Raw genomic sequence first — 26,313 nt, 5'->3', positions numbered from 1 at the left:
GCAGGGTGCATGGGTCTGATCCCTGGTCAGGGAACTAGATCCCACGTGCCGCAACTAAGAATTCGCATGCTGCAACTAAGGAGCCCACCTGCCGCAACTAAGACCTGGCACAACCGAATAAATAAATAAAATATTTTTTAAATGTGTGAAGTGGCTTTTTCTTATTGACAGGAGTTATCTATAGAGTCTGCATATGAGTCTTTTATCACACGCATTGAAAGTACAATCAAAATCCCAGCTGGTTTTTAAAAAGTAGATCAGAGAATTTTACATGGAAACGTGAAGAAGCTGGATTGATAAATACCATGTGGAAGAACAAAGATGGAAGACTGTAGGGCATCAAGACATATTATAAGCCTGCAGTAACCAAGCCAGGGAAGTATTAGCACAGGCACAGACACACGAAACAAAAGAGCAGAAAAGAGTCCAGAGAAAAGCCCACACATACACAGTGACCTGATTTATGACAAAGACACTACTGTAATTCGTAGTGCAGGAAACAGTGGCACTTTTAATAAATTGTGCTTAAATGAATGGAAATCCATCTGGGAAAAATCTTAACTGTACTTTATACCATGCAGAAAAATTAATTTGAAGTGGAGGATAGGCTTAAAATAATACAGCTTATACAAGAAAACACAGGAGAATATCTTTACTAGAGGTCAGACAAAGAGTACTTAGCACACAAAAATTCTCAAACATTTAAGAAATGGTTCATTGGACTTCATGAAAATGAAGAAATTCTGTTCATCAAAGGACATAGCTACTGAGAGAGTAAAAAGACAAGCTGTAGACAAAGACAGGGCCAGACAGTAAATACTTCAGACTCTATGGGTCACATATGGTCTCTGTCACATATTCTTCTCTACTTCTGTTTGTTTTTTAAAAATTGTAACAACCACTCTTAATTTCAGGCCATATGAAAACAGGCCACAGGATGGATTTGGCCTATAGACCACTGTTTGTCAAACCCTGGACTGGGAGAAAGTACTTTCAATATATCTTACAAAGGACCCACATACAGAATATATAAACAATTCCTATAAGTAAATAAGAAAAAGCTGACATAAACTTTTAAATAGGCAAATTCTTTGAAAAATTGGATCACAAAAAGAATATATCCAAAATACCATCAAGCGTATGAAAAGGTGCTCACTATTATTACTTATCAGGGAAATGCAAATTAACTCCACAGTGAAATGCGACTACAGACCCACCAGGATAGCTAAAGTGAAAAAGACTGACAGTACTGTGCTGGTGAGGATGTAGCAAATGGGACTAGAAAATGTTATAACCAATTTGAAGGGCTATTTGGAAGTACCTACTATCGCTAAATATACGCATACCCTGTAACCCAGCAATTCCACTTCTGGATAGAAAACCAAGAGCTCTCTTATCCACCACAGGTTATAGTTACACCACATGAATAGTCGCAGCCACTGCGATCACAGTGCCCAACAATGGGAGAGGGTGTAAGGAAATTATGGCACCTTCTTACAATAGGTGCTACAAGCAATTTTCATTGGCATGCACTTCTGCTACATTCAACCAAACTGGTGAATCCCACAGACAGAATGTGAGCAAAAGGAGCCAGAACCAAAGAGCCCATGCTGTGTGGTTTACATGAAGCTCAGAATCACCAAGGACAGGGTCAGATGAATGGTTATCTGGGGGTACAGACTGGGAGGGGACAGGAAAGAGACTTCCGGGTGCTGGAAATATTCTATACCTTGATCTGGGTGGAGGTTACATGGATGTGTACGTATATAAAAATACGTCAAGCTGTACACTTAAGATTTGTACCAAGCAGATTCAGGGAAGATGGCAGAGTAGGAGGCACCTGTGAGGTGAGACTTCATCTCCCACCTGGACAGCAACTGCAGGGGAAGAACCCTCTGATGTAATCGTCTGGGAACTCTGGAGTCTGCTGATGGCTTCCAGGGGAAGCCTTGGATGGTAAACCGCAGTTCATTTTGGTCAGTTTCAGCTCTTGGTACCATAGAAGCTACCCACCCCACCTCCCCCAGACAGGAGGCCCGAGGCCAGGAGGCCATGCACCTGTTTCTGGAGCAGCCTGCCCACAGCCTGCAGGAACTGGTGGGGCAAAAAAGACCCTGTACAGATATTGGGGGCCTCTGCTCTGATCACTGATTGCTGCTTCTGATCACAGAGGTGCAGATGAACAGGCCATTGTTGTTGCACTTCCCCCATTATTGCAAGACCCTCTCCCTCCAGCTTAAGTGACTTCCAGGGGACTTAAAGGGCTAGTGCCTTTTTTAACCCCTCTGCATTTTTTGCTTTTTCTCCTTTGAAGCCAGATATTAAAGACAAGGACATTCAAAAATAACTTCACATACATGGGGAAAATTAGAAGGTGACCGTGCATGCCAAGGAAAAGGCTCAGAAAAGAACTGTGAAGACCTTAGGTTTATACTTTAGGTTGATCCTCAACACAGAGACAACCTGCAGCAAATTAAAAAACCCAAGACAATAAACAGAAACAATAACACACAGAAAGAGCAAACTGTGGGAAAGGAGAGAATCTGATTTCCAGAGTTACCACATTATTAGATCCAAATGTCCAATGTTCAACAAAAATATCACAAGACAAACACAGAAACAGGAAAATATGGTGTATTCAAAGGAAAAAAAAAACCCAGAAACTATCACTGAAAAAAAAGACCTAATGGCAGATATATACCACACACCTTTAAAACAACCATCTTAAAGATGCTCAAAGAACTAAAGAAAGTTGTGAAGAAAGTCAAGAAAACAATGTGTGAACAAAATAGAAATATTAATAAAGAGACAGAAAATGTAAAAAGAAACTAAAAAAGAAATTTTTGGAGCTTAAAAGTATGATAATTGAAATTAAAAAGTCACTTGAGGGTTCAAAGGGAGATTTGAGCAGGCAGAAGAAAGAATCAGTGAAGAGAGAATAATGAAAATTATTGAGGCTGAGGAGCAGAAAGAAAAAAATATTGAAGAAAAGTGAACAGAGCTTAAGGGTCCTGTGGGATACCATCAAGCAGACCAATACACACACTGTGGGAACCCCAGAAGGAGAAGAGAAAGAAAAGGATAGCAAGAATATTTGAAGATATAATAGCTGAAAACCCCTCAAAAATTTTTTTACATCTTTATTGGAGTATAACTGCTTTACAATGTTCTCTTAGTTTCTGCTGTATAACGAAGTGAATCAGCTATATGTATCCATATATCCCCCATGCCCTCCTTCTTTTTTTAAATAAATTTATTTGTTTGTTTGTTTATTTATTTTTGGCTGTGTGGGGTCTTTGTTGCTGTGCGCAGGCTTTCTCTAGTTGTGCGAGTGGGGGCTACTCTTTGTTGTGGTGAACAGGATTCTAATCATGGTGGCTTCTCTTGTTGCAGAGCACGGGCTCTAGGTGCACAGGCTTCAGTAGTTGTGGCTCACGGGCTCTAAAGTGCAGGCTCAGTAGTTGTGGTGCATGGGCTTAGTTGCTCTGTGGCATGTGGGATCTTCTCATACCAGGGCTTGAACCCGTGTCCCCTGCATTGGCAGGCGGATTCTTAACTACTGTGCCACCAGGGAAGTGCCCTCCCTCTTGAGCCTCCCTCCCACCCTTCCTATCCCACCCTTCTAGGTGGTCACAAAGCACCAAGCTGACCTCCCTGTGCTATGCAGCTCCTTCCCACTAGCTACCTATTTCTTGCTGTGATTTATGTCATAGAGTGTTCTGCCTATGTTTTCTTCTAAGAGTTTTATAGTGTCTGGCCTTAATCCATGTTGAATTTATTTTTGTGTATGGTATTAGGGAGTGTTCTAATTTCATTCTTTTACATGTAGCTGTTCAGTTTTCCCTGCACCACTTATTGAAGAGGCTCTCTTTTCCCCACTGTATATTCTTGCCTCCTTTGTCAAAGATAAGGTGACCATATGTGTGTGGGTTTATCTCTGGGCTTTCTATCCTGTTCCATTGATCTATATTTCTGTTTTTGTGCTAGTACCATACTGTCTTGAGTACTGTAGCTTTGTAGTATAGTCTGAAGTCAGGGAGCCTGATTCTTCCAGCTCCGTTTTTCTTTCTCAAGATTGCTTTGGCTATTTGGGGTCTTCTGTGTTTCCTTACAAATTGTAAAATTTTTTGTTCTAATTCTGTGAAAAATGCCCTTAGTAGTTTGATAGGGATTGCATTGAATCTGTAGATTGCTTTGGGTAGTAGAGTCATTTTCACAATGTTGATTCTTCCAATCCAAGAACATGTTATATCTCTCCATCTGTTTGTGTCATCTTTGATTTCTTTCATCAGTGTCTTATAATTTTCTGCATACAGGTCTGTTGTCTCCTTAGGTAGGTTTATTCCTAGGTATTTTATTCTTTTTGTTGCAATGGTAAATGGGAGTGTTTCCTTAATTTCTCTTTCAGAATTTTCATCATTAGTGTATAGGAATGCAAGAGATTTCTGTGCATTAATTTTTTATCCTGCTACTTTACAAAATCCATTGATTAGCTCTAGTAGTTTTCTGGTAGAATCTTTTGAAAACTCCTCAAATTTGATGAAATACATGAATGCAAACATCAAAGAAGCTCAAAAACTTCAAGTAAGATGAACTCAAAGAGATGAACATGAAGACATAGTATAATCAAGCTTTCAAAAGACAACGACAAAAGAGAATTTTGAAAGCAACGAGAGAAAAGTGTCATCACATACAAGGGATCCTCAATAAGATTATCCTCAGATTTCTCATCAGAGACATTGGAGGCCAGAAGACAGTAGGTTAATATATTCAAAGTGCTAAAAGAAAAAACTGTAAACCCAAAATCCTTATCTGGCAAAACTGTCCTCCAAGAGTGAGAGAGAAATTAAGACATTTCCAGATAAACAAAAGCTGAGGGAGATGTGAACACTACACCTGCCCTGGGAGAAATGCTCAAAGAAGTCCTGCAAGGTGAAATGAAAGGACACTATACAGTAACCTAAAGCCAAATGAAGAAATAATGATCTCAATAAAGGTAAATACGTGAATTATAAAAGCCAGTATTATAACAATTTGTAACTATGCTTTTTGTTTTCTATATGATTTAAGAAAAAAACAATTATGAGTATAAAAGCTAGTAGTACTGTAATTTTAGTTTGTGACTCCAAATCTTCCTTTCTACATAATTTTAAAAAATTATTAGTTTATATTTTGGGACCCACAATGTATAAAGATGTAATTTTGTGACATCAATAACTGGAAGTGGGGGGACAGAGCTGTAAAAGAGCACAGTTTTTGTATGTCATTGAAGTTAAGCTCATATAAATTCAAATTAGAGTGTTATAACTTTAGGGTGTTAGATGTCATCCCCATGGTAACCACAAAGAAAAAACTATAGAATATATACAAAAGGAAATGAGAAAGGAATTTAAACATTTCTACAAGAAATCAACTAAACACAAAGGAAGACAGTAATGCAGGAAATGAAGGACAAAAAAGCTGTAAGGCATATAGAAAACAAATAGCAAAATGATAGAAGTAAGTCCTTCCTTATCAGTAATTAATTAAATGTAAATGGATTAACTCTCCAATTGAAAGGCAGAGATTGGCAGAATGGATAAAAAACCATGGTCCAACTATATGCTGTCTGCAAGAGACTCACTTTAAATTCAAAGAGACAAACAGGTTGAAATTGAAAGGATGGAAAAAGATATTCCATCCAAATATTAATGAAAACAGAGCAGGGATGGCTGTATTAATATCATACAAAATAGAACTTAAATAAAAACTGGTTACAAGAGACAAAGGATGACATTATATTTTCAGTACAGCAAGAAGATATAATATAAGCATTTACATACCTAATGACAGACCATTAAAATATATGAAGAAAAACTAACAGAAATGAAGGGAGAAATGGATAGTTCTACAGCAATAGTTGGGGACTTGAATACCTCACTCATGATAATGGATAGAACAACCAAACAGAAGGTAAGTAAGGAAATAAGAACTTAAGCAATGATAAACCAACTAGAGCTAACAGACATGTACATAACACTCTACCCAACAATAACATGCGCATGGGATATTCTTCTCAAGTGAACATGGGATGTTTTCCAAAATAGACTACATGTTAGGCCACTAATTAAGTCTCAAGAGATTTTAAAAGACAGATATCATAGAAAGTATCTTCTCTGACCACAGCAAGTTGAAGTTAGAAATCAATAACAAAAGGAAAACTAGAAAATTCACAAAATTGTATAAATTAAACAACACACTTTTAAACAACCAAAATATCAAAGAAGAAATCAAAAGCAAACTTAGAAATTATTTAGAGATGAATGAAAACAAAACCACAACATACCTGCATATGGGATGCAGCAAAAGCAGTGCTAAGGAGGAAATTTATAGCTATAAATGCTTATATTAAAAAACAAGAAAAATCTGAACTCAATAACCTCACTTCACAACTTAAGGAACTAGAAAAAGAACAGACTAAACCCAAAGATAGCAGAGGAAGGAAATAATAAACATGAGAGTAGAGTTAAATGAAATCGAGAATATAAAAACAATAAAAGAAAATCAATGAAACCAAAATTTGGTTCTTTGAAAAGATCAACAAAATTGACAAACCTTTAGCTAGCTAGACTAAGGAAAAAAGAAAAGGCTCAAATTACAAAAATCAGAAATTTAAGTGAAAAATATTATTATCAGGGAATTTCCTGGCAGTCCAGTGTTTAGGGCTCCGCACTTTCACTGCCAAGGGCCTGGGTTCAATCCCTGGTCAGGGAACTAATCCCACAAGCCTCACAGTGAGGCCAAAAAAAAAAAGAAATTACTATCAATTTTACAGAAATAAAAAGGATTATCAGAGAGAACTATGAACAACTGTACACCAGCAGAATGGATAACCTAGATGAAATAGACAAATTCGTAGAAACATAAAACCTACCAAGACTAAATCATGGAGAAACAAAAAAAACTGAATAGACCTGTAACTAGCAAGGAGACTGAATCAGTAATCAAAAATCTCCCAACAAAGAAAAGCCCTGGATGCAATGGCTTCACTGGTGAATTCCAGCAAACATTTAAAGAAAGAAGTAGTCCAATCTTTCTGAAAATTTTTCAGAAAAACTGAAGAGAAGGAAACACTTCCCAACTCACTTTATAAGGCCAGCATTACCCTGACACCAAAGCCAGACAAACACACTACAAGACTACCTATCAGTATCCCTTATGAACACTGATGCAAAATTCCTCAACAAAATGCTAGCAAGCAGAATTCAGCAGTATATTTAAAGGATTATACACCATGACCAAGTGGAATTTGTTCCTGGAATGCAAGGATGGTTCAACGTACGAAAATTAATCAATGTAATATGCCACATCAACAGAATGGATGGGGGAAAATACATGATCACCTCAAATGATGCAGAAAAAGCATTTGACAATATATAACACCCTTTATGATAAAAACACTCAGAAAAACTAGAAATGGAACAAAACTACCTCCATATAGCAAAAGTCATTAATAAAAAACCCAGAGCAAGCATCACACTCAGTAGTAAAAGACTGAAAGCGTTTCCTCTAAGGCAAGGTTGTTTGCTTTCACCACTTCTATTCAACGTGGTATGGAAGTTCTAGCCAGAGCAATTAGGTAAGACAGAGAAATAAAAGGCATCCAAATTGGAAAGGAAGGAATAAAATTATCCCTGTTTGCAGATGACATGATTTTATATGTACAAAACTCTAAAGATTCCACAAAAAAAAACTGTTAGAACTTTCTGAACTCAGCAAAATAGCAGGATACAACATCAACACACAAAAATCAGTTTCATTTCTACACATGAACAATCTGAAATGGAAATTGCAAAAACAATTCCATTCACAATAGTATCAAAAAGAGTAAAATACTTAGGAATTAACTTAACTGAGGAGGTGAAAGACTTATATGATGAAAACTATAAAACATTGCTGAAAGAAATTCAAAAAGACATAAATAAATGGAAACACATCTCATGCTCATGGATTGGAAGGCAATATATTAAGATGTCAGTACTAGTCAAAGTGACCTACAGATTCAATGCTATCCCTATCAAAATCCTAAAGACATTTTTTTTTCAGAAATAAAAAAATCCATCCTAAAATTCATATGGAATCTTAAGGGACACCAAGTAGCCAAAACAATCTTGAAAAAGAAGAACGAAACTGCAGGACCCACACTTCCTGCTTTCAAAAATTACTACAAAACTACATAATAAAAAATAGTGTGGTATTGGCATTAAGACAGACATACAGACCAAGGGAATAAAATACTGAGCCCAGAAATAAACCCTTGCATATATAGTCAAATGATTCTGATAAGGGTGCCAAGACCATTCAGCGGAGAAAGGACAGTCTTTTCAATAAATGGTGCTGGGAAAACTGGATGTCCACATGCAGAAAAATGAAGCTGGACTCTTACCTAACACCATATACAAAAATTAACTCAAAATTCATCAAGGACCTACATGTAAGACCTAAAATAATAAAACTCTTAGAAGAAGAGAGGAAAAACACGTCACAGCATTGGATTTGGCAATGACCTCTTGGATACACCACCAAAGGCACAGGTAATAAAAGAAAAAAATTTTAAATTGGACTTTATGAAAATTAAAAATTTTTGTGCATCAAAAGACAGTATCAACAGAGTAAAAAGGCAACCCACAGCATGGGAGAAAATATTTGAAATCATATTATCTTCATAAGGGATTAATATTCAAAATACAGAGAGAACTCCTAAAACTCAACAGTAAGAAAAACCACCCAATTCAAAAATGGGCAAAGGACTTGAATAGACATTTTTTCCAAAGAAGACATAAAAATGGCCAATAAACACATTAAAAGATTCTCAGCGTCACTAATCATTAGTGAAATGCAAATCGAAACTATGATGAGATACCACCTCATACACAGTAGGATGGCTACTATCAGAAAACAGAAAACAGTAAGTGTTAGCAAGGATATAGAAAAAATTGGAACCCTTGTGCACTGTTGGTGGGAATGTAAAATGGTACAGGGGCTGTGGAAAAAGTATGATAGTTCCTCAAAAAATTACAAACAGAATTACCACAAGATTTAGCAATGCACTTCAGGTTATATGCTCAAAAGAACTGAAAGCAGGATATCAAAGAGATATTTGTATACCCATTTTCATAGCCCGTATTCACAATAGCTAAAATACGGAAGCAACCTAGGTTGCATCCAACAACAGATGAACAGATAATCAAAATGTGGTATATACATACAATGGAGTATTTTTTTTAAAAAATATTTATTTCTTTGGCTGCATCGGGTCTTCGCTGCAGCGCACGGGCTTCTCGCTAGCCGTGGCATGGGGTTTTTCTCTCTTTAGTTGTGGCTCGGCTTCCAGAGTCCATGGGCTTTGTAGTTTGCAGCGTGCAGGCTCTCTCATTGAGGCGCGCAAGCTCAGTAGTTGTGGCGCGCAGGTTTAGTTGCCCCGTGGCACGTGGGATCTTAGTTCTCTGACCAGGGATGAAACCCACGTCCCCTGCATTGGACGGCGGATTCTTTACCACTGGCCCGCCGGGGAAGTCCCTACAATGAAGTATTATTCAGCCTCAAAAGGGAAGGAAATTCTGCAATATGCTACAACATGGATGAACCTTGAGGACACGATGCTAAGTGAAATGAGCTGGTCACAAAAAGACAAATACTGTCTGATTCCACTTATATGAAGCACTTAGAGTAGTCAGAATCATAGAGACAGAAAGAAGAGTGGTGCTTGCCAGAAGCTGCGGGGGTATGGGGGGGAGAATGGGGAGTTATTGTTTAATAGGTATAGAGACTTAGTTTTATGAGATGAAAACATTTATGGAGATGGATGGTGGTGATGGCTGCACAACAACATCAATGTACTTAATACCACTGAACTGTGTAGTTACAAATGGTTATGATGATAAATTTTATGTGAAGTGTACTTTATCACAATAAATTTTAAAAGATTTGCACTATTAATTGTGTATAATTTCTTTCTCAATAAAAAATTACATAAAAAGAAAAAATCAGTTGCAGGTTTATAAACCTAAGTGTGAAGGCTAATGAAAATAGCTTCAAACATAACACATGAGAGTATTTCATGAGCTTGAAGTAAGGAAAGCTTTCTTAAACAAGATGCAAAAAGCACTAACCATAAAGAAAAAGACTGATAAATTGTGCACTACATTAAAAATTAAGAACTTCTGTTGGTCAAAAGACCCCATTAGGAGAATAAAAAGGTAAGACAGAGAGGGCAAAGGTATATGTAACCGGCTTGTAACCAGAATATATATCAAGATGTCCTAAAAATCAGAAAGCGATAGACAAAAACCTCAATATAAAAATGGGTAAAGGGCTTCCCTGGTGGTGCACTGGTTAAGAGTCCGCCTCCCGATGCAGGGGACACGGGTTCGTGCCCCGGTCCGGGAAGATCCCACATGCCGCGGAGCGGCTGGGCCCGTGGGCCATGGCCGCTGAGCCTGCGCGTCCGAAGCCTGTGCTCCGCAACGGGAGAGGCCACAACAGTGAGAGGCCTGTGTACCGCAAAAAAAAAAAAAAAAAGGTAAAAATTTTGAGCAGATCCTTTACCAAAGAGAAACTCCTAATAGCCAACGATGAAGTAAAAGCTATTCAACCTCCTCAGTAATCAGGACAATAGAAACCAACATCATAACAAGATACCATTACGTCCTCACCAAAATGGCTCTACTAAGAGGCCAGTGGACCCGTGCGAGGGAGGATGCGCAAAGACAGAACCCCGCGTGCAATTCTGGCAGCTGTGACTTTGGAAAGCAATTCCGTGTTGTCTGATAAAGCTGCACCAGCAGCCCACCCTGCCTTGTACCCTAAGAAGCATGTGCCCACGGGCCCAGGAGATGTGCTCAGGGGTGCAGCACAGTTTGTAATGCCTGCAAACTGGAAATGACCCTGATGCCATCAACAGTGGGATGGAGTCCTTCAACGGAGGACAAGGCACCAAAGGACATGGACTAGAAGCTGAGACACAGGGGCTGAGTGAGAGAGGTCAGACACCACCGCTAACTTACAGTTCCTTCAAAAGGAGAGACGACTATATCACTTAGGTTTTGAAGTGGAAAACTGTAAAGAAACCCAACAACTAACGACTATAAAAGTCAGGACGGGGGTTGCTTTTGGCAGCAGGAAGAGGCTTCTGATAGGGCAGGGCAAGCAGGGCTTCTGGAAATTCTCTGCTTTGACCTAAGTGATGGTTATACCGGAGTTTCCTTTAAAATAACTTAAGTGGAACTTAATGCATCTTTTTTATGCATCTTTATGCATCGCTCTGTATTTTTTATTTTTCACAGTTAGAAAACTTTGATTTTGCTTCTTTAAAGAATCCAAGAAACGTCACTAACTACAAGGGGCAATGTCCTTGCAAGAACCTAAGTTTGGAGAAGGTCAGTGGGTATCCATTAAACCATGCACACATCCACATGGAGAGTACCCAGATGTGACGCTTGTTTCAATCCTTTCAAAGCGTGGTACTCCCCTGCAGGAGTCAGAGATAGGAGGAACAGTGCCAACATCAGTCTGGGACAAACAAGGAAGGGAAGAAAAGGAAAGTCACCCGAGAACTGCCAAGGGGACCAACTCATCAGACAGGAGAGAGCTAACACATGCAAACAGTCTGACAGAAGAATGTACCCCAAGAAGTGCTGAAGTCCTCTTCATCTCTTCCTTGTTCACCTGAATGCTGTGGCTTTCCATCACTGTGATTCAAAACCAAAGCAGATAAAAATCTGTACTGCAGCAACAAATCATTTCTGAGAAAGACTGCAGTGCCAGGAGCAAGCCTCATCCCCCGATGAGGACCAAGATGACAGTGTGAGCTCGGCAGCGTCCATGAGGGTCAGTACTGGAGCCCAGCAATGGTGGCAGTGGGCATGGGGACACTGGATGGAGAGTCACCCCCGGCCGCTCAGCTGCCATGCTGGGCGAGGCTCTGCTCTCCCAGGTGCCCAGCAGGACAGGGCGGGTCAGGGGCTAAGAGCAAAGGCAGAGCAGAGCCTGCAACAGTGCTTGCAGGGGGTTCTCACGAAGCAGAAGGGTCCAGCAGAAGGGTCCAGGACCAGGACAAGTGCTGACCTGGAAAACATCCAGACAGGACTCCTCCCCCCACCACTGCTCTCAGGGCTGTGGGAGTCCGGCAGGACACCTGCAGAACAGGCAGTACAGAAGCGATACCACGTGACCCAGACGTTAGAACCTTAGAGTCCTTCTAGCCCAAGAGGTGATGCGGTCCAATCCCTCTTGCTAGAGAAAGGGAAAGTTAAGGGCTCACTACCTCTTCGGTGCCCATATGATGCACTGCCCACCCCAAACTAAGTCAAGAGAAAACAGGCTTCCCAAAAGGTACAAAGAACTCTCTAGAAGGATGATTGGGCATCATCTTTAGGGTACCTTACCTGCCAAAATTGGTATCAGAGGAAGCTCCAAAGTACAAAACAGTTGCCATAAACCGTCAACCTGTTTCATAGGAAGAAATGACATCAGTGTTACTTTGAAACTATTATTCCTACCTGCGTTTGCTGAACAGCCTACTTAATCTCACTGAGCAACTCCTCTGGTGGGCATGGTTGGTTCCCCTACCCTCCTTCCTAATAAAATCCCTGTTTTTGTCCAGTACCTGTTTTATTGCCAAGCCCCAGTAGAGATATTCAGAGATACCTGGTAGGACAAGTCCCACTCCCACTTTTCTCTAATCTTTCTTATTTTTAAGTGTGATTTAGGTATTTGTGGACTTTTAGTCTCCCATTTTAATTTCAAAATAGTTTTCTGAGTTCCCAAAAATTTAACTCGAATTTTCCTCGATTTTGCACAGACTTTATAAATTAACGTGGGGAGACGTGCACCACCTTCATCTACTCGGATCACCTCCCACGCTCTTTATCAGGGATTCCATCTGAGAGCCCTCTGCCTCGTCTGCCCTTCTGCTGTGCCCTCACCTTCTCGGCTGCCCCTAGGACCCATCCTCTGTCCTGCTCTTGGCCCTGGAAGAAGGGTAGCTACCCTCCAGGCCACATCAGCTGGGCTCCTTCTCTGCCCTCGGGCTGGTTCTGCCCATTCAGGGGCAGGAGGAGAGGGAAGCGGGTTTCCCCTGCGCCAGCCCATGGTGCACTTCTGGCCCCAGTCCTTGGCCTGCAGCCACCACTTCTGGCACCCAGCTCCTGGCCAGCAGCCCCCTGCATGGCCACTGCTTTCCCAGGGTCCCTGTAACAGCCCGCCCTTTGAGCCCAGGGGTGGAAAGCTTCCAGCCAGTGCCTGCCCTGCAGACTTCTCCGTCCCTTCTGGCCCCCTGACTCCTGCCCTTGCTGTGGTTCACAGCGCCTTCACTCAACCCTTCCTGACAGGTCCTTCAAATGACCTCTGCTTCCCAATGAGACTGAGTGGAGCTGTGTCCATCACTACTAACTGAAATAAACTCTTAGCTTTTACGTTAACTGCAGAGTTAGAAACATTCCAATTGAACTGAGTCTTTAAAAAAATGTTACAATTGTTGTCAACCTATAGAAAACATTTAAACATTTTCAGGTCTTATCATCTGGACTGCCCTTCTGTGAGTGATGCGCAGGTTCACTTGGCCTCAGAACCCCGTTTCCTGCACAAAGACACTGAGGGTACTGTTTCCTGTGAGCATGGTTGCGAATGAAAGACAGCCCTTGGACAGTGAAGTTACAATGAAATGCCTTGCCTTGAGCTGGGAACAAAGGCCCATCGTAAGCCTGTAGAGCACCCTCGGGTTCGCGTGTACATTCTGATTCTTCAAGATCAAAAGAATTCAGCATCAGGCACAGTTGGCAGCAACGTTCATCACAATCTAGGAAGCGGCAGTGTTTCCTCGGCAGAGAGCACACGTCTGGTGCCGCCACCCAGCGCCTCAAGCAGAGCAGGTCCCACACTTCGGAAGATACTTTTCAGGCAAATTCAGGCTACCTATTGCTTTCTTACTTTCTCCCCAACCCTTTTCCTCATTTTACAGGAAATGACCCACAAAGGAGCTAAGTGCCCAAGGTGCAAAGATCGCATGGTGGTAGAGACAGACCTGGCCCCTCGGCTTGCCCCTCTACCCACCGTGGGCGTCTGGGAGCCAGTGCCTCGTCCACACTCACCGCCGGTCCCCGTCCCAGACACACACAGAGACCCTGGGAGGTGGGCCAACAGGGTCTGTGTCCAGCTGACCAAGAGGGCGGTGGTGAGCCGCGGCCCCGACAGTCGAATTCTGCCCCCTGCGCAGAGCCCTGTGTCCCCACTGTACCCCTCCTGCTGCCACACGACCCCCCAGACTCCAGGTGCCTGGCCTCAGTTTAGAGACACACACACCGCCACCCCCACCACGATGATCGGCGGCTGGCTGTGCACCCCGAGTTTGTCTTGCCGCCATCCCGGGTCTTGACTCTCCCGGGAACCACTAGCTGGGAGGCACCACGAACACGTCCGCGTGAACGCGTCAGCTGTGACCGGCAGACGGCCACCGCCCTGCTGCCTGAACGCGCCTCCCCGACGGCAGCGCTGAGCAGCGAGGCTTCCCCGGGACGGCTCGCGCTCGGTGACGGAGCTCGTCATCTTCCTTCTCGCCATCCGAGGTCTCCCGCCTCCCCGACAGGAGCCACACTCTCATGAGTCCTCACTGCTTCCCTGCTGCTCCTTGACCCGGACCGCGCTTTCCTTTCCCCTCCTTTCGTACCACTGCTCCAGGGCAGCAGGAGACCCTGCGGAGCAGCGGGACGCCTTCCACCTCCAGCAGACGCACTGCTGCCCTGTTTAACAAGATACGAGCGGAAGTTCATCCCAGGCAGCCTCCTTCCCGCCCGCTGTGTGGAGGAGGGCCTCGGGCGAAGCCTCCCGGTGGGACCATAAGGCAACGGCGCGCGGGGAGCGACTGAGTCGCACAGCTCTGGGAGCAGCTGCTCGGCCTGGGTGAGGGGCTCCAACTTCTCGCCAGGGAGAAAACACACCCGCTGGAGCTGGTGCTTTGTTCCGCGCAGCCACTCCCATCCCTAACTTGCACGCGTGTATACTGGAAAGAAACTATACTTTAGAGTCAGAAATTCAAACTCTGAACTGAACCGTGACCTTGGGCAAGGTGCGTGTACATGAACCCTTCTGCACCTGGGTTCTCCTCTGTAAACCTGGGCTAACACAGAGGCGGACAGCTCCCTCCTTCAGCAATGATATCTCGGCTTGTGTCTGGGGAAGTTCCCACTCCAGCAGCATGGATCTGGGGAGACTGCCAATCTCCACACCCTGCCTGCCCTGCCGAGGGGCGGACATGTGACACAGTCGTGGAAAGGAGACTCTAAGTGCTAAAACTTTGAATCTTGGACAAAAGTGACGTGTAGAGAAAATGATCACAGCTCATTGCTGACCCCCGGCCCGTGAGCTCCTGCTGCCTGGGTCCCCAGACCCACCTGACGCCTGTCTTCCCAAAGCCTGGTTCTGCTTTTCCTCTGAGGCTCTGAGCTACCCCACATTCCTCTGACAAATCTCTTTTTAAATTAAGGGAGACTGAGTTTCTGTATTTCCAACCCCAAGCCTCTATCTGACACAGATCCCTCCTCAACTGCGGGTCTGTAGGATCAAGCACCCCAAGCAGCGACCAGCCCCAGCTCAGCCCCGGCACGCAGGGCAGGCTCACGTGGCCTCCTGCGTGGCCTTCTAGTCGTGCTTTTAACATGTGCCTGTTAACTTACACCCGGGAAGTCTGAACAGAGTGGCCTGATGGTGGCCGGCGCTGCTCCCGCTGGGACGCCTCCTCTGGCCCTGTTGTGCGGCCACGTCAAGTGTCCCTGTTGCTGGGCTCCGGGCAGGTTCCAGAGCTGCAAGCACCCGTGCTTCTCCAGACAGTGGTTCCTAACAACTGGGTGCATCTTGAAAGAGGGGGTCAGAGAGACAGACCTGGGCAGTCTTACAGTTCCCCCCGCTGGGACTGAGGAGAGGCCTTCCCAGGCCTCGGCCACAGCAGCTGTGTCACCAGCATGAAGAATTTATAAACAAGCAGCTCTCTGCTCACAGAGCTGGCGACTCTCTGACACAAAGAATCCATTTAGAAGAACCACTCTTCGGACGGCACCTCCCAGGAACAGTTGACAGAGATCACCCATCTTTATTCAGTATCCTCTACCAGAAATGTCAGGGTAAACAGCATTTCTGCTGAATAAGTAAAAATGAATGTCAGCAATGTTTTTTTTACTACTGGACTATCTATGAAGTAGAAGAAGTTCCTGGAGGAAAATTTGGGTTGTATTAAGGTTGATAAACCTTATCTTAAAACAACTCACCACAGTCGTTCTTGAGGAATTTCCATATGTGCTGTTCACCTTAACTGTGACGGAGTTTCCAAAGTATTTTGCCACTAAATCTTCAAAAGAGGGTGCAGCATCAGTAGGATCTATAAGCCATGCAGCAATCCTGGGATCTAGCCCTACAAAATCAGCAACTACAGAGAAAAAGATCATTTAATCATTCTAAGAAAAATGAATAGTTACACTTTTCCCTGCTTTAACAAGGTTCTCAAGGTTCAAATTAATAATTATGGTACTACCATCCCCTCAAATCACAGACCTAAGTACCAAAGTGATGCTCCCTCACTCCTAAAGAATGTTGAGCCTTTGATAAGAGTGGCCCCCACAAACCGGGTCCCACACAGCCAATCTCCACGGGGAATCCATCCCAAAGTAACTCTCTCAAAAATGCTGAAAGAGACAGAAGTCAGGATCCTCAGCCACACCCTTGCCCTCTCCTCCCAACTCTTCTCCCTGCTCTGGAGCCTCTCTGCCCCACACACCTCTTTTCAACCACACATGTCCCCGCGTCCACTCTTTCCAACCCTCCCCTCCTCCACCCTCCTGCTGGGCTGCCTCCCAGGCCACCCCTAACCCTGCATCGGGGTGTCAGGAAAAAAGTCTCTCGAGTGAAGGAGGAGCGGTGGAGCCGCCTGAGCACATGGTGGCCGGTGGGCAGTGTATGCGAGGATGAAGATACCGGACATTCTGTTCAGTCACCCTGAGGTGAGGAAACCCTGTGAGCCAGCTCGTGTGCTGCACCGTGATGTGTGAAAAGAGTGGTGGTAGAAGGCTGCCTGTGAGCCTGGGAGGCCACGTCACCCCTTAAGTGTAGTTTTCTTGTCTGAAAACTGGGAGAAAAGTCACTGTAAGTATCCATGGGACACATATGAAGGTGCTTTTCAAAAAATAAAAGTGATGGGGACTTCCTGTTGGCACAGTGGATAAGACTCCATGCTCCCAATGCAGTGGGCCCGGGTTCAATCCCTGGTCAGGGATCTAGATCCCACATGCATGCCGCAACTAAGAAGCCCATGAGCCGCAACTAAGGAGCTGGCAAGCTGCAACTAAGGAGCCCGCCTGCTGCAACTGAGCCCACAAGCCATAACTAAGGAGCCCGCTGCTGCAACTAAGACCTGGTGCAACCAAATTAAAAAAAAAAAAAGAGCCCTATAAGAGTATGTCCTACTATTATTAAAAAAATAAAATAAAGTGGTATTTGCTAAATACATTCTAGTACCAGAGTATTTTAGACATGGAGAGGAGTTATAAAAGGATGGGGAGACTGATAAATTAGGACGTAAGTCTGAATCCTAAGTGACAGCTTTCTGAAGTTACTTTAACATTTTGAAGTGTGATTTACAAAAACAAGGACTCTGCCTTTAAATAAAACTGTAATCTTAGATTACATCACACTAAATATATTTTCTGGCACCTTTAAATCATAGTAGTCTAAGAGATTTATATTTACCAAAGCAGCCAGTATCATCCCTTTTTTGTCTGATGCGTGGGACGTCTCCTATGTTGGCAGATATGGAACTCGGGTTGACAGGAAGCCTGTAGGCACTCTGGCTACTTGCCGCCCAAGTCAGCCGTCATGACTGCATGTAACCATGTCTGCCGACACTGACCGAGCCAGATTATTTCATTCTACTTGCCTTTTCAAAGCTGTAATGTTCCAAAATTAAGGGCTCTTATCAACATTTTTTTAATTATAATTTACTTTTTTAAAAACTTTTTTTTTTTTTTTTGTGGTACGTGGGCCTCTCACTGTTGTGGCCTCTCCTGTTGTGGAGCACAGGCTCCGGACATGCAGGCTCAGTGGCCATGCTCATGGGCCCAGCTGCTCCATGGCATGTGGGATCTTCCCGGCCCAGGGCACGAACCCGTGTCCCCTGCACAGGCAAGCGTACTCTCAACCACTGCGCCACCAGGGAAGCCCTAAAAACATTTTTATTGGAGTATAATTACTTTACATTGTTGTGTTAGTCGCTGCTGTATAACAAAGTGAATCAGCTATACATATAGATATATTCCCATATCCCCTCCCTCTTACATCTCCCTCCCACCCTCCCTATCTCACCCCTCTAGGTGGTCACAGAGCACCAGCTGATCTTCCTGTGCTGTGCGGCTGCTTCCCACCAGCTATTTTACATCTGGTAGTGTATATATGTCAATGCCACTCTCTCACTTTGTCCCAGCTTACTCTTCCCCCTCCCTGTATCCTCAAGTCCATTCTCTAATTCTGCGTCTTTATTCCTGTCTGCCCCTTGGTTCTTCAAAACCTTTTTAAAAAAATTATTCCATATATGTGTTAGCATATGGTATTTGTTTTCTCTTTCTGACTTACTTCATTCTGTATGACAGACTCAAGGTCCATCCACCTCACTACAAATAACTCAATTTCATTTCTTTTTTTTTTTTTTTTTTTTTTTGCAGTACGCGGGCCCCTCACTGTTGTGGCCTCTCCCGTTGCGGAGCACAGGCTCCTGACGCGCAGGCTCAGCGGCCATGGCTCACGGGCCCAGCCACTCTGCGGCATGTGGGATCTTCCCAGACCGGGGCATGAACCTGTGCCCCCTGCATCAGCAGGCGGACTCTCAACCACTGCGCCACCAGGGAAGCCCAATTTCATTTCTTTTTATGGCTGAGTAATATTCCATTGTATATATGTGCCAATCTTCTTTATCCATTCATCTGTCGATGGACACTTAAGTTGCTTCCATGTCCTGGCTATCGTAAATAGTGCTGCAGTGAACATTGTGGTACATGACTCTTTTTGAATTATGGTTTTCTCAGGGTATATGCCCAGTAGTGAGACTGCTGGGTCATATGGTAGTTCTATTTTTACTTTTATAAGGAACCTCCGTACTGTTCTCCGTAGTGGCTGTATCAATTTACATTCCCACCAACAATGCAGGAGGGTTCCCTTTTCTCCACATCCTCTCCAGCATTTACTGTTTGTAGATTTTTTGCTAATGGCCATTCTGACTGGTGTGAGATGGTATCTCATTCAAGTTTTGATTTGCATTTCTCTAATGATTAGTGATGTTGAGCATCTTTTCATGCATTTGTTGGCAATCTGTATATCTTCTTTGGAGAAATGTCTATTTAGGTCTTCCGCCCATTTTTGGATTGGGTTGTTTGTTTTTTTGCTATTGAGCTGCATGAGCTGCTTGTATATTTTGGAGATTAATCCTTTGTCAGTTGCTTCATTTGCAAATATTTTCTCCCATTCTGAGGGTTGTCTTTTCACCTTGTTTATGGTCTCCTTTGCTGTGCAAGAGCTTTGAAGTTTCGTTAGGTCCCATTTGTTTATTTTTGTTTTTATTTCCATTTCTCTAGGAGGTGGGTCAAAAAGGATCTTGCTGTGATTTATGTCATAGAGTGTTCTGCCTATGTTTTCCTCTAAGAGTTTGATAGTGTCTGGCCTTACAGTTAGGTCTTTAATCCATTTTGAATTTATCTTTCTGTATGGTGTTAGGGAGTGTTCTAATTTCATTCTTTTACATGTAGCTGTCCAGTTTCCCCAGCACCACTTATTGAAGAGGCTGTCTTTTCTCCATTATATATCCTTGCCTCCTTTATCAAAGATAAAGTGACCATATGTTTGTGGGTTTATCTCTGGGCTTTCTATCCTGTTCCATTGATCTATATTTCTGTTTTTGTGCCAGTACCATACTGTCTTGATTACTGTACCTTTGTACTGTAGTCTGAAGTCAGGGAGCCTGATTCTTCCAGCTCCGTTTTTCTTTCTCAAGATTGCTTTGGCTATTTGGGGTCTTTTGTGTTTCCTTACAAATTGTAAAATTTTTTGTTCTAATTCTGTGAAAAATGCCCTTGGTAGTTTGATAGGGATTGCACTGAATCTGTAGATTGCTTTGGGTAGTAGAGTCATTTTCACAATGTTGATTCTTCCAATCCAAGAACATAGTATATCTCTCCATCTGTTTGGATCATCTTTGATTTCTTTCATCAGTGTCTTATAGTTTTCTGCATACAGGTCTGTTGTCTCTTTAGGTAAGTTTGTTCCTAGGTATTTTATTCTTTTTGTTGCAGTGGTAAATGGGAGTGTTTCCTTTATTTCACTTTCATATTTTTCATCATTAGTGTATAGGAATGCAAGAGATTTCTGTGCATTAATTTTGTATCCTGCTACTTTACCAAATTCATTGATTAGCTCTAGTAGTTTTCTGGTGGCATCTTTAGGATTCTTTATGTATAGTATCATGTCATCTGCAAACAGTGACAGTCTTACTTCTTCTTTTCCCATTTGTATTCCTTTTATTTCTTTTTCTTCTCTGACTGCCGTGGCTTGGACTTCCAAAACTATGTTGAATAATAGTGGTGAGAATGGGCAACCTTGTCTTGTTCCTGATCTTAGTGGAAATGGTTTCAGTTTTTAACCACTGAGAACAATGTTGGTTGTAGGTTTGTCATATATGGCCTTTATTATGTTGAGGTAAGTTCCCTCTATGCTTACTTTCTGGAGAGTTTTTATCATCAATGGGTGTTGAATTTTGTCGAAAGCTTTTTCTGCATCTATTGAGATTATCATATGGTTTTTATCCTTCAATTTGTTAATATGGTGTATCACATGGATTGATTTTCATATATTGAAGAATTCTTGCATTCCTGGGATAAACCCCACTTGATCACGGTGTATGATCCTTTTAATGTGCTGCTGGATTCTGTTTGCTAGTATTATGTTCAGTGATATTGGCCTGTAGTTTTCTTTTTTTGTAATTCTGTTGATTTGAGTCTTCTCCCTTTTTTTCTTGATGAGTCTGGCTAATGGTTTATTAATTTTGTTTATCTTTGGAAAGAACCAGCTTTTAGTTTTATTGACCTTTGCTATTATTTCCTTCATTTCTTTTTCATTTACTTCTGATCTGATCTTTATGAATTCTTTCCTTCTGCTAACTTTGGGGATTTTTTGTTCTTTCTCTAATTGCCTTAGGTGTAAGGTTAGGTTGTTTATTTGAGATTTTTCTTGTTACTTGCGGTTGGATTGTATTGATAAACTTCCCTCTTAGAACTGCTTTTGCTGCATCCCATAGGTTTTGAGCCATTGTGTTTTCATTTTCATTTGTTTCTAGGTATTTTTTTAATTTCCTCTCTGATTTCTTCAGTCATCTCTTGGTTATTTAGTAGCATATTGTTTAGCCTCCATGTGTTTGTATTTTTTACAGTTTTTTTTTCCTGTAATTGATATCTAGTCTTATAGCATTGGGGTCAGAAAAGATACTTGATATGATTTCAATTTTCTTAAATTTACCAAGGCTTGATTTGTGACCCAAGATATGATCTATCCTGGAGAATGTTTCCTGAGCACTTGAGTAGAAAGTGTATTGTCGTTTTTGGATGTAATGTCCTATAAATATCAACTAAGTCCATCTTGTTTAAAGTATCATTTAAAGCTTGTGTTTTCTTATTTATTTTCATTTTGGTTGATCTCTCCATTGGTGAAAGTAGGGTATTAAAGTCCCCTACTATTATTGTGTTACTGTTGATTTCCCCTTTTATGGCTGTTAGCATTTGCCTTATGTATTGAGGGCCCCTATGTTGGGTGCCTAGATATTTACAATTGTTATATCTTCTTGGATTGATCCCTTGATCATTATGTAGTGTCCTTCTTTGTCTCTTGTAATAATCTTTATTTTAAACTCTATTTTGTTTGATATGAGAATTGCTACTCCAGCTTTCTTTTGATTTCCATTTGCATGGAATATCTTTTTCTATCCCCTCACTTTCAGTCTGTCTGTGTCCCTAGGTCTGAAGTGGGTCTCTTGTAGACAGTATATATATATGAGTCTAGTTTTTGTATCTATTCAGCCAGTCTGTGTCTTTTGGTTGGAGCATTTAATCCACTTACATTTAAGGTAATTATCAATAAGTATGTTCCTATTACCATTTTCTTAATTGTTTTGTGTTTGTTATGGTAGGTCTTTTCCTTCTCTTGTGTTTCCTGCCTAGAGAAGTTCCTTTAGCATTTGTTGTAAAGCTGGTTTGGTGGTGCTGAATTCTCTTCGCTTTTGCTTGTCTGTAAACGTTTTAATTTCTCCGTCGAATCTGAATGAGATCCTTGCTGGCTAGAGTAATCTTGGTTGTAGGTTTTTACCTTTCATCACTTTAAATATGTCCTGCCACTCCCTTCTGGCTTGCAGAGCTTCTGCTGACAGATCAGCTGTTAACGTTATGGGGATTCCCTTGTATGTTATTTGTTGCTTTTCCCTTGCTGCTTTTAAAATGTTTTCTTTGTATTTAATTTTTGATAGTTTGATTAATATGTGCCTTGGCATGTTTCTCCTTGGATTTATCCTGTATGGGTCTCTCTGCACTTCCTGGACTTGATTGACTATTTCCTTTCCCATATTAGGGAAGTTTTCAACTATAATCTCTTCAAATATTTTCTCAGTCCCTTTCTTTTTCTCTTCTTCTTCTGGGACCCCTATAATTCGAATACTGGTGCATTTAATGTTGTCCCAGAGGTCTCTGAGACTGTCCTCAATTCTTTTCATTCTTTTTTCTTTATTCTGCTCTGTGGTAGTTATTTCCGCTATTTTATCTTCCAGGTCACTTTTCCATTCTTCTGCCTCAGTTATTCTGCTATTGATTCCTTCTAGAGAATTTTTAATTTCATTTATTGTGTTGTCCATCATTGTTTGTTTGCTCTTTAGTTCTTCTAGGTCCTTGTTAAACGTTTCTTGTATTTTCTCCATTCTATTTCCAAGATTTTGGATCATCTTTACTATCATTACTCTGAATTCTTTTTCAGGTAGACTGCCTATTTCCTCTTCATTTGTTTGGTCTGGTGGGTTTTTACCTTGCTCCTTCATCTGCTGCATATTTCTCTGTCTTCTCATTTTGCTTAACTTACTGTGTTTGGGGTTTTCTTTTCGCAGGCTGCAGGTTCGTAGTTCCCGTTGTTTTTGGTGTCTGCCCCCACTGGGTAAGGTTGGTTCAGTGGGTTGTATAGGATTCCTGGTGGAGGGGACTGGTGCCTGTGTTCTGGTGGATGAAGCTGGATCTTGTCTTTCTGGTGGGCAGGACCGTGTCCAGTGGTGTGTTTTGGGGTTTCCGTGAACTTAGTATGAGTTTAGGCAGCCTCTCTGCTAATGGGTGGGGCTGTGTTCCTGTCTTCCTAGTTGTTTGGCATAGGGTATCCAGCATTGGAGCTTGCTGGTTGTTGAGTGGAACCGGGTCTTAGCTTTGAGATGGAGCTCTCTGGGAGAGCTCTCGCCAATTGATATTACCTGGAGCCAGGAGGTCTCTGGTGGTCCAATGTCCTAAACTCGGCTCTCCTACCTCAGAGGCTCAGGCCTGACACCCAGCTGGAGCACCAAGACCCTGTCAGCCACATGGCATCTTGATCCCCAAGAAAGCTGCTCCCTGGATGCACCACCACAGTGGGGATCCAAGGGGCTCGCTGGGAACACGAAATGATGCCACTGCTCAGCCTCAGGCACCTGAGGGGTGACCTGGATGCTCCAGGGGCACCGTCCAGGGCAGGGCGAGAAGAACTCCTGCTCAACATATATTTTTGAAAAATCCGTGGGGAATTTCTGACAGCACTGGAGTGGTCTGGGGGCTGGTCCCTATAAACTCTTATAACTAATAAACTGAAGCCACCAGGACAAGCCTCACACTGGGGAGAATGGCAGTAACTGAAAAATAAATGCCAACAAAACAGATTTTAAATGAGCTAAGAAAAATTAAGAGAATGATAGAAGTTATGAAAAACAAAGAACTCAGAATTAGAAATACTTAGAGATTAGGTGACTTAGTAAAAGAAAAGCTTAATGAAGAAATGAAAGAATTCAGGAAAGCAAAGTAAAACAAAACAAAACAAAATTTCTGAAATAAAAACTAAACTGGCAATACACAAAAGCAAATAAGTGCAATAGATAATGCCGTAAGTATTTTTATATTTAAAAAAAGTTTTTTGTTTTTTTTTTTTTGTGGTAAGCGGACCCCTCACTGCTGTGGCCTCTCCCGTCACGGAGCACAGGCTCCGGACGCGCAGGCTCAGCGGCCATGGCTCATGGGCCCAGCCGCTCCACGGCATGTGGGATCCTCCCGGACCGGGCCACGAACCCATGTCCCCTGCATCGGCAGGCGGACTCTCAACCACTGTGCCACCAGGGAAGCCCTAAAAAAAGTTTTTTTAAACTTTTTCCTTTTTTAAAAAAATCTATTTATTTATTTATTTATTTTTGGCTGCTTTGGGTCTTCGTTGCTGCGTGTGGGCTTTCTCTAGCTGTGGCAAGTGGGGGCTACTCTTCATTGTGGTGTGCGGGCTTCTCATTGTGGTGGCTTTTCTTGTTGAGGAGCACAGGCTCTAGGCACGCAGACTTCAGTAGCTGTGGCACACGGGCTCAGTAGTTGTGGCACACGGGCTTAGTTGCTCCATGGCATGTGGGATCTTCCCAGACCAGGGTTTGAATCCATGTCCCCTGCATTGGCAGGTGGATTATTAACCACTGTGCCACCAGGGAAGTTCCTAAATTTATTTTCATTTTTTAAAATTTTTGGCCACACCATGTGGCTTGTAGGATTTCAGTTCCCTGACCAGGGAATGAACCTAGGCCATGGCAGTGAGAGTGCCGAATCCTAACCACTAGAGCATCATGGAACTCCCTTAAGTTTTCTTAAAATGAAGATGGGAAAGAGGAAATTTTTTTAAATTAAAAAATGAAGAGACTGAAACTGGATTCTAGGTAAAGTGATAAATAAGAAAGATGGAGAAGATTCAACACATGAAGTCACAATAACAATTTGAACATCACAAAGAAGATAAACCACCAGACATTATGTATTTCCTGACAGAAGGACACAGCACCACTCGGAGTTAGGGTCAGGACTATGAAGCAGTCTTGCACTCCCAAAATCTAGCCTGAATCTGATGAAGCCACTGAATCTCACTACCAATTTACACGAAAGAGAAGAGAGAGAACATGCTAAGTGCCAAGAAAGGGAAATCCTACAGGGCAAAAGCCTGGTCTGTTAAAAACGACGAAATAATTGCAGGAAAATACAACAGACGGAGAGAATATACAGAGTAAAAGAAACACCAAACCCAAGTACAGGATAACACTAACCCTTGTTTGGATCCCAGTTCAAACTGTGAACAACAAAAACAAACAAACAAAAATATTTAAAGACAACTGGGGAAGTACAAACACTGACTGGATAGCTAATAATATGAAAAGATTATGGCTAATTTTGTGGGGAGATGATGACGGCATCATCTGAAAAATGAAATCCTCATATTTTACTCATCTAATTGAAGTATTTACAGGTCAATAATATGACGCTTGGGATTTGCTACAAGATAACCCAGGGGATGGAGATTGGGAAATGTGGGAAGTTATAGGGGAGAGAAGACTGGACATAGTCAATAGCTGTTGAAATTGGGTATTGTGTACTCTGTTGCGTTTTCCCCACCACACACTTGCTGTTCTCTGCACACGCCAGCCAGTGTCCAACAACTCAATTCAATTCTGACACAAACTACCTGGGGTTAGTGCAGACCCTGCAGGTCAAGGCTCAGCCCCACAAGATGGCCCCACTTCAGGCACCAGCCCCAAGTCCAGGGCCTCCTGTACCTATAAATAGGGGCTCCCACGACCCCTCCTCAGGGTCCATCATTTGCTATAATGGCTCACAGAACTCGGGAGAGCACCTTACTTACGACACCCGTTTATCATAAAGGCTTCAACACAGGAACTGCCAGATGGAAGGGATGCGTAGGGCAAGGCATAGGGAGGGCGCAGAACCTCCACACCCTCTCCAGGTGCACCACGCTCCCAGCACCTTGACGAGCTCACCTAGGAACCCCACCGTTGAGGGGATTTTATGGAGGTTTTGTTACATCAGTATGATTGATTAAGTCACTGGCCACTGGTGATTAACTTGCTCTCCAGCCCTGCTCCCCTTCCTGAGCACCACTCCTCTAATGGTGCCTCTTCTTCCTGTTGACCACGCCCACCCTAAAGCCATGGGGGCCTCC

At 42.6% G+C, this 26,313-nt stretch overlaps 1 protein-coding gene across 1 annotated transcript in view; it reads right to left on the bottom strand.

The window, feature by feature from the left end:
* Positions 1–26,313, bottom strand: part of POLN (DNA polymerase nu) — a 171,136-nt gene that overhangs the window by 103,789 nt on the left and 41,034 nt on the right. Inside the window, exons 8-11 of the mRNA XM_082652839.1 lie at positions 16,299–16,456; positions 13,712–13,780; positions 12,426–12,486; positions 11,665–11,729 (exon numbers count right to left, since the gene is read on the bottom strand). Of these exons, the coding sequence (XP_082508965.1) occupies positions 11,665–11,729; positions 12,426–12,486; positions 13,712–13,780; positions 16,299–16,456 (353 nt within the window). The remainder of the gene's footprint in view (positions 1–11,664; positions 11,730–12,425; positions 12,487–13,711; positions 13,781–16,298; positions 16,457–26,313) is intronic.

This window comes from Grampus griseus (genome assembly GCF_964374135.1).
Source record: "Grampus griseus genome assembly, chromosome: 4".
Classification (NCBI taxonomy): Eukaryota; Metazoa; Chordata; class Mammalia; order Artiodactyla; family Delphinidae; genus Grampus; species Grampus griseus.
Note: the sequence above shows the minus strand (reverse complement) of the source record. Positions and strands in the feature narration are given on the sequence as shown.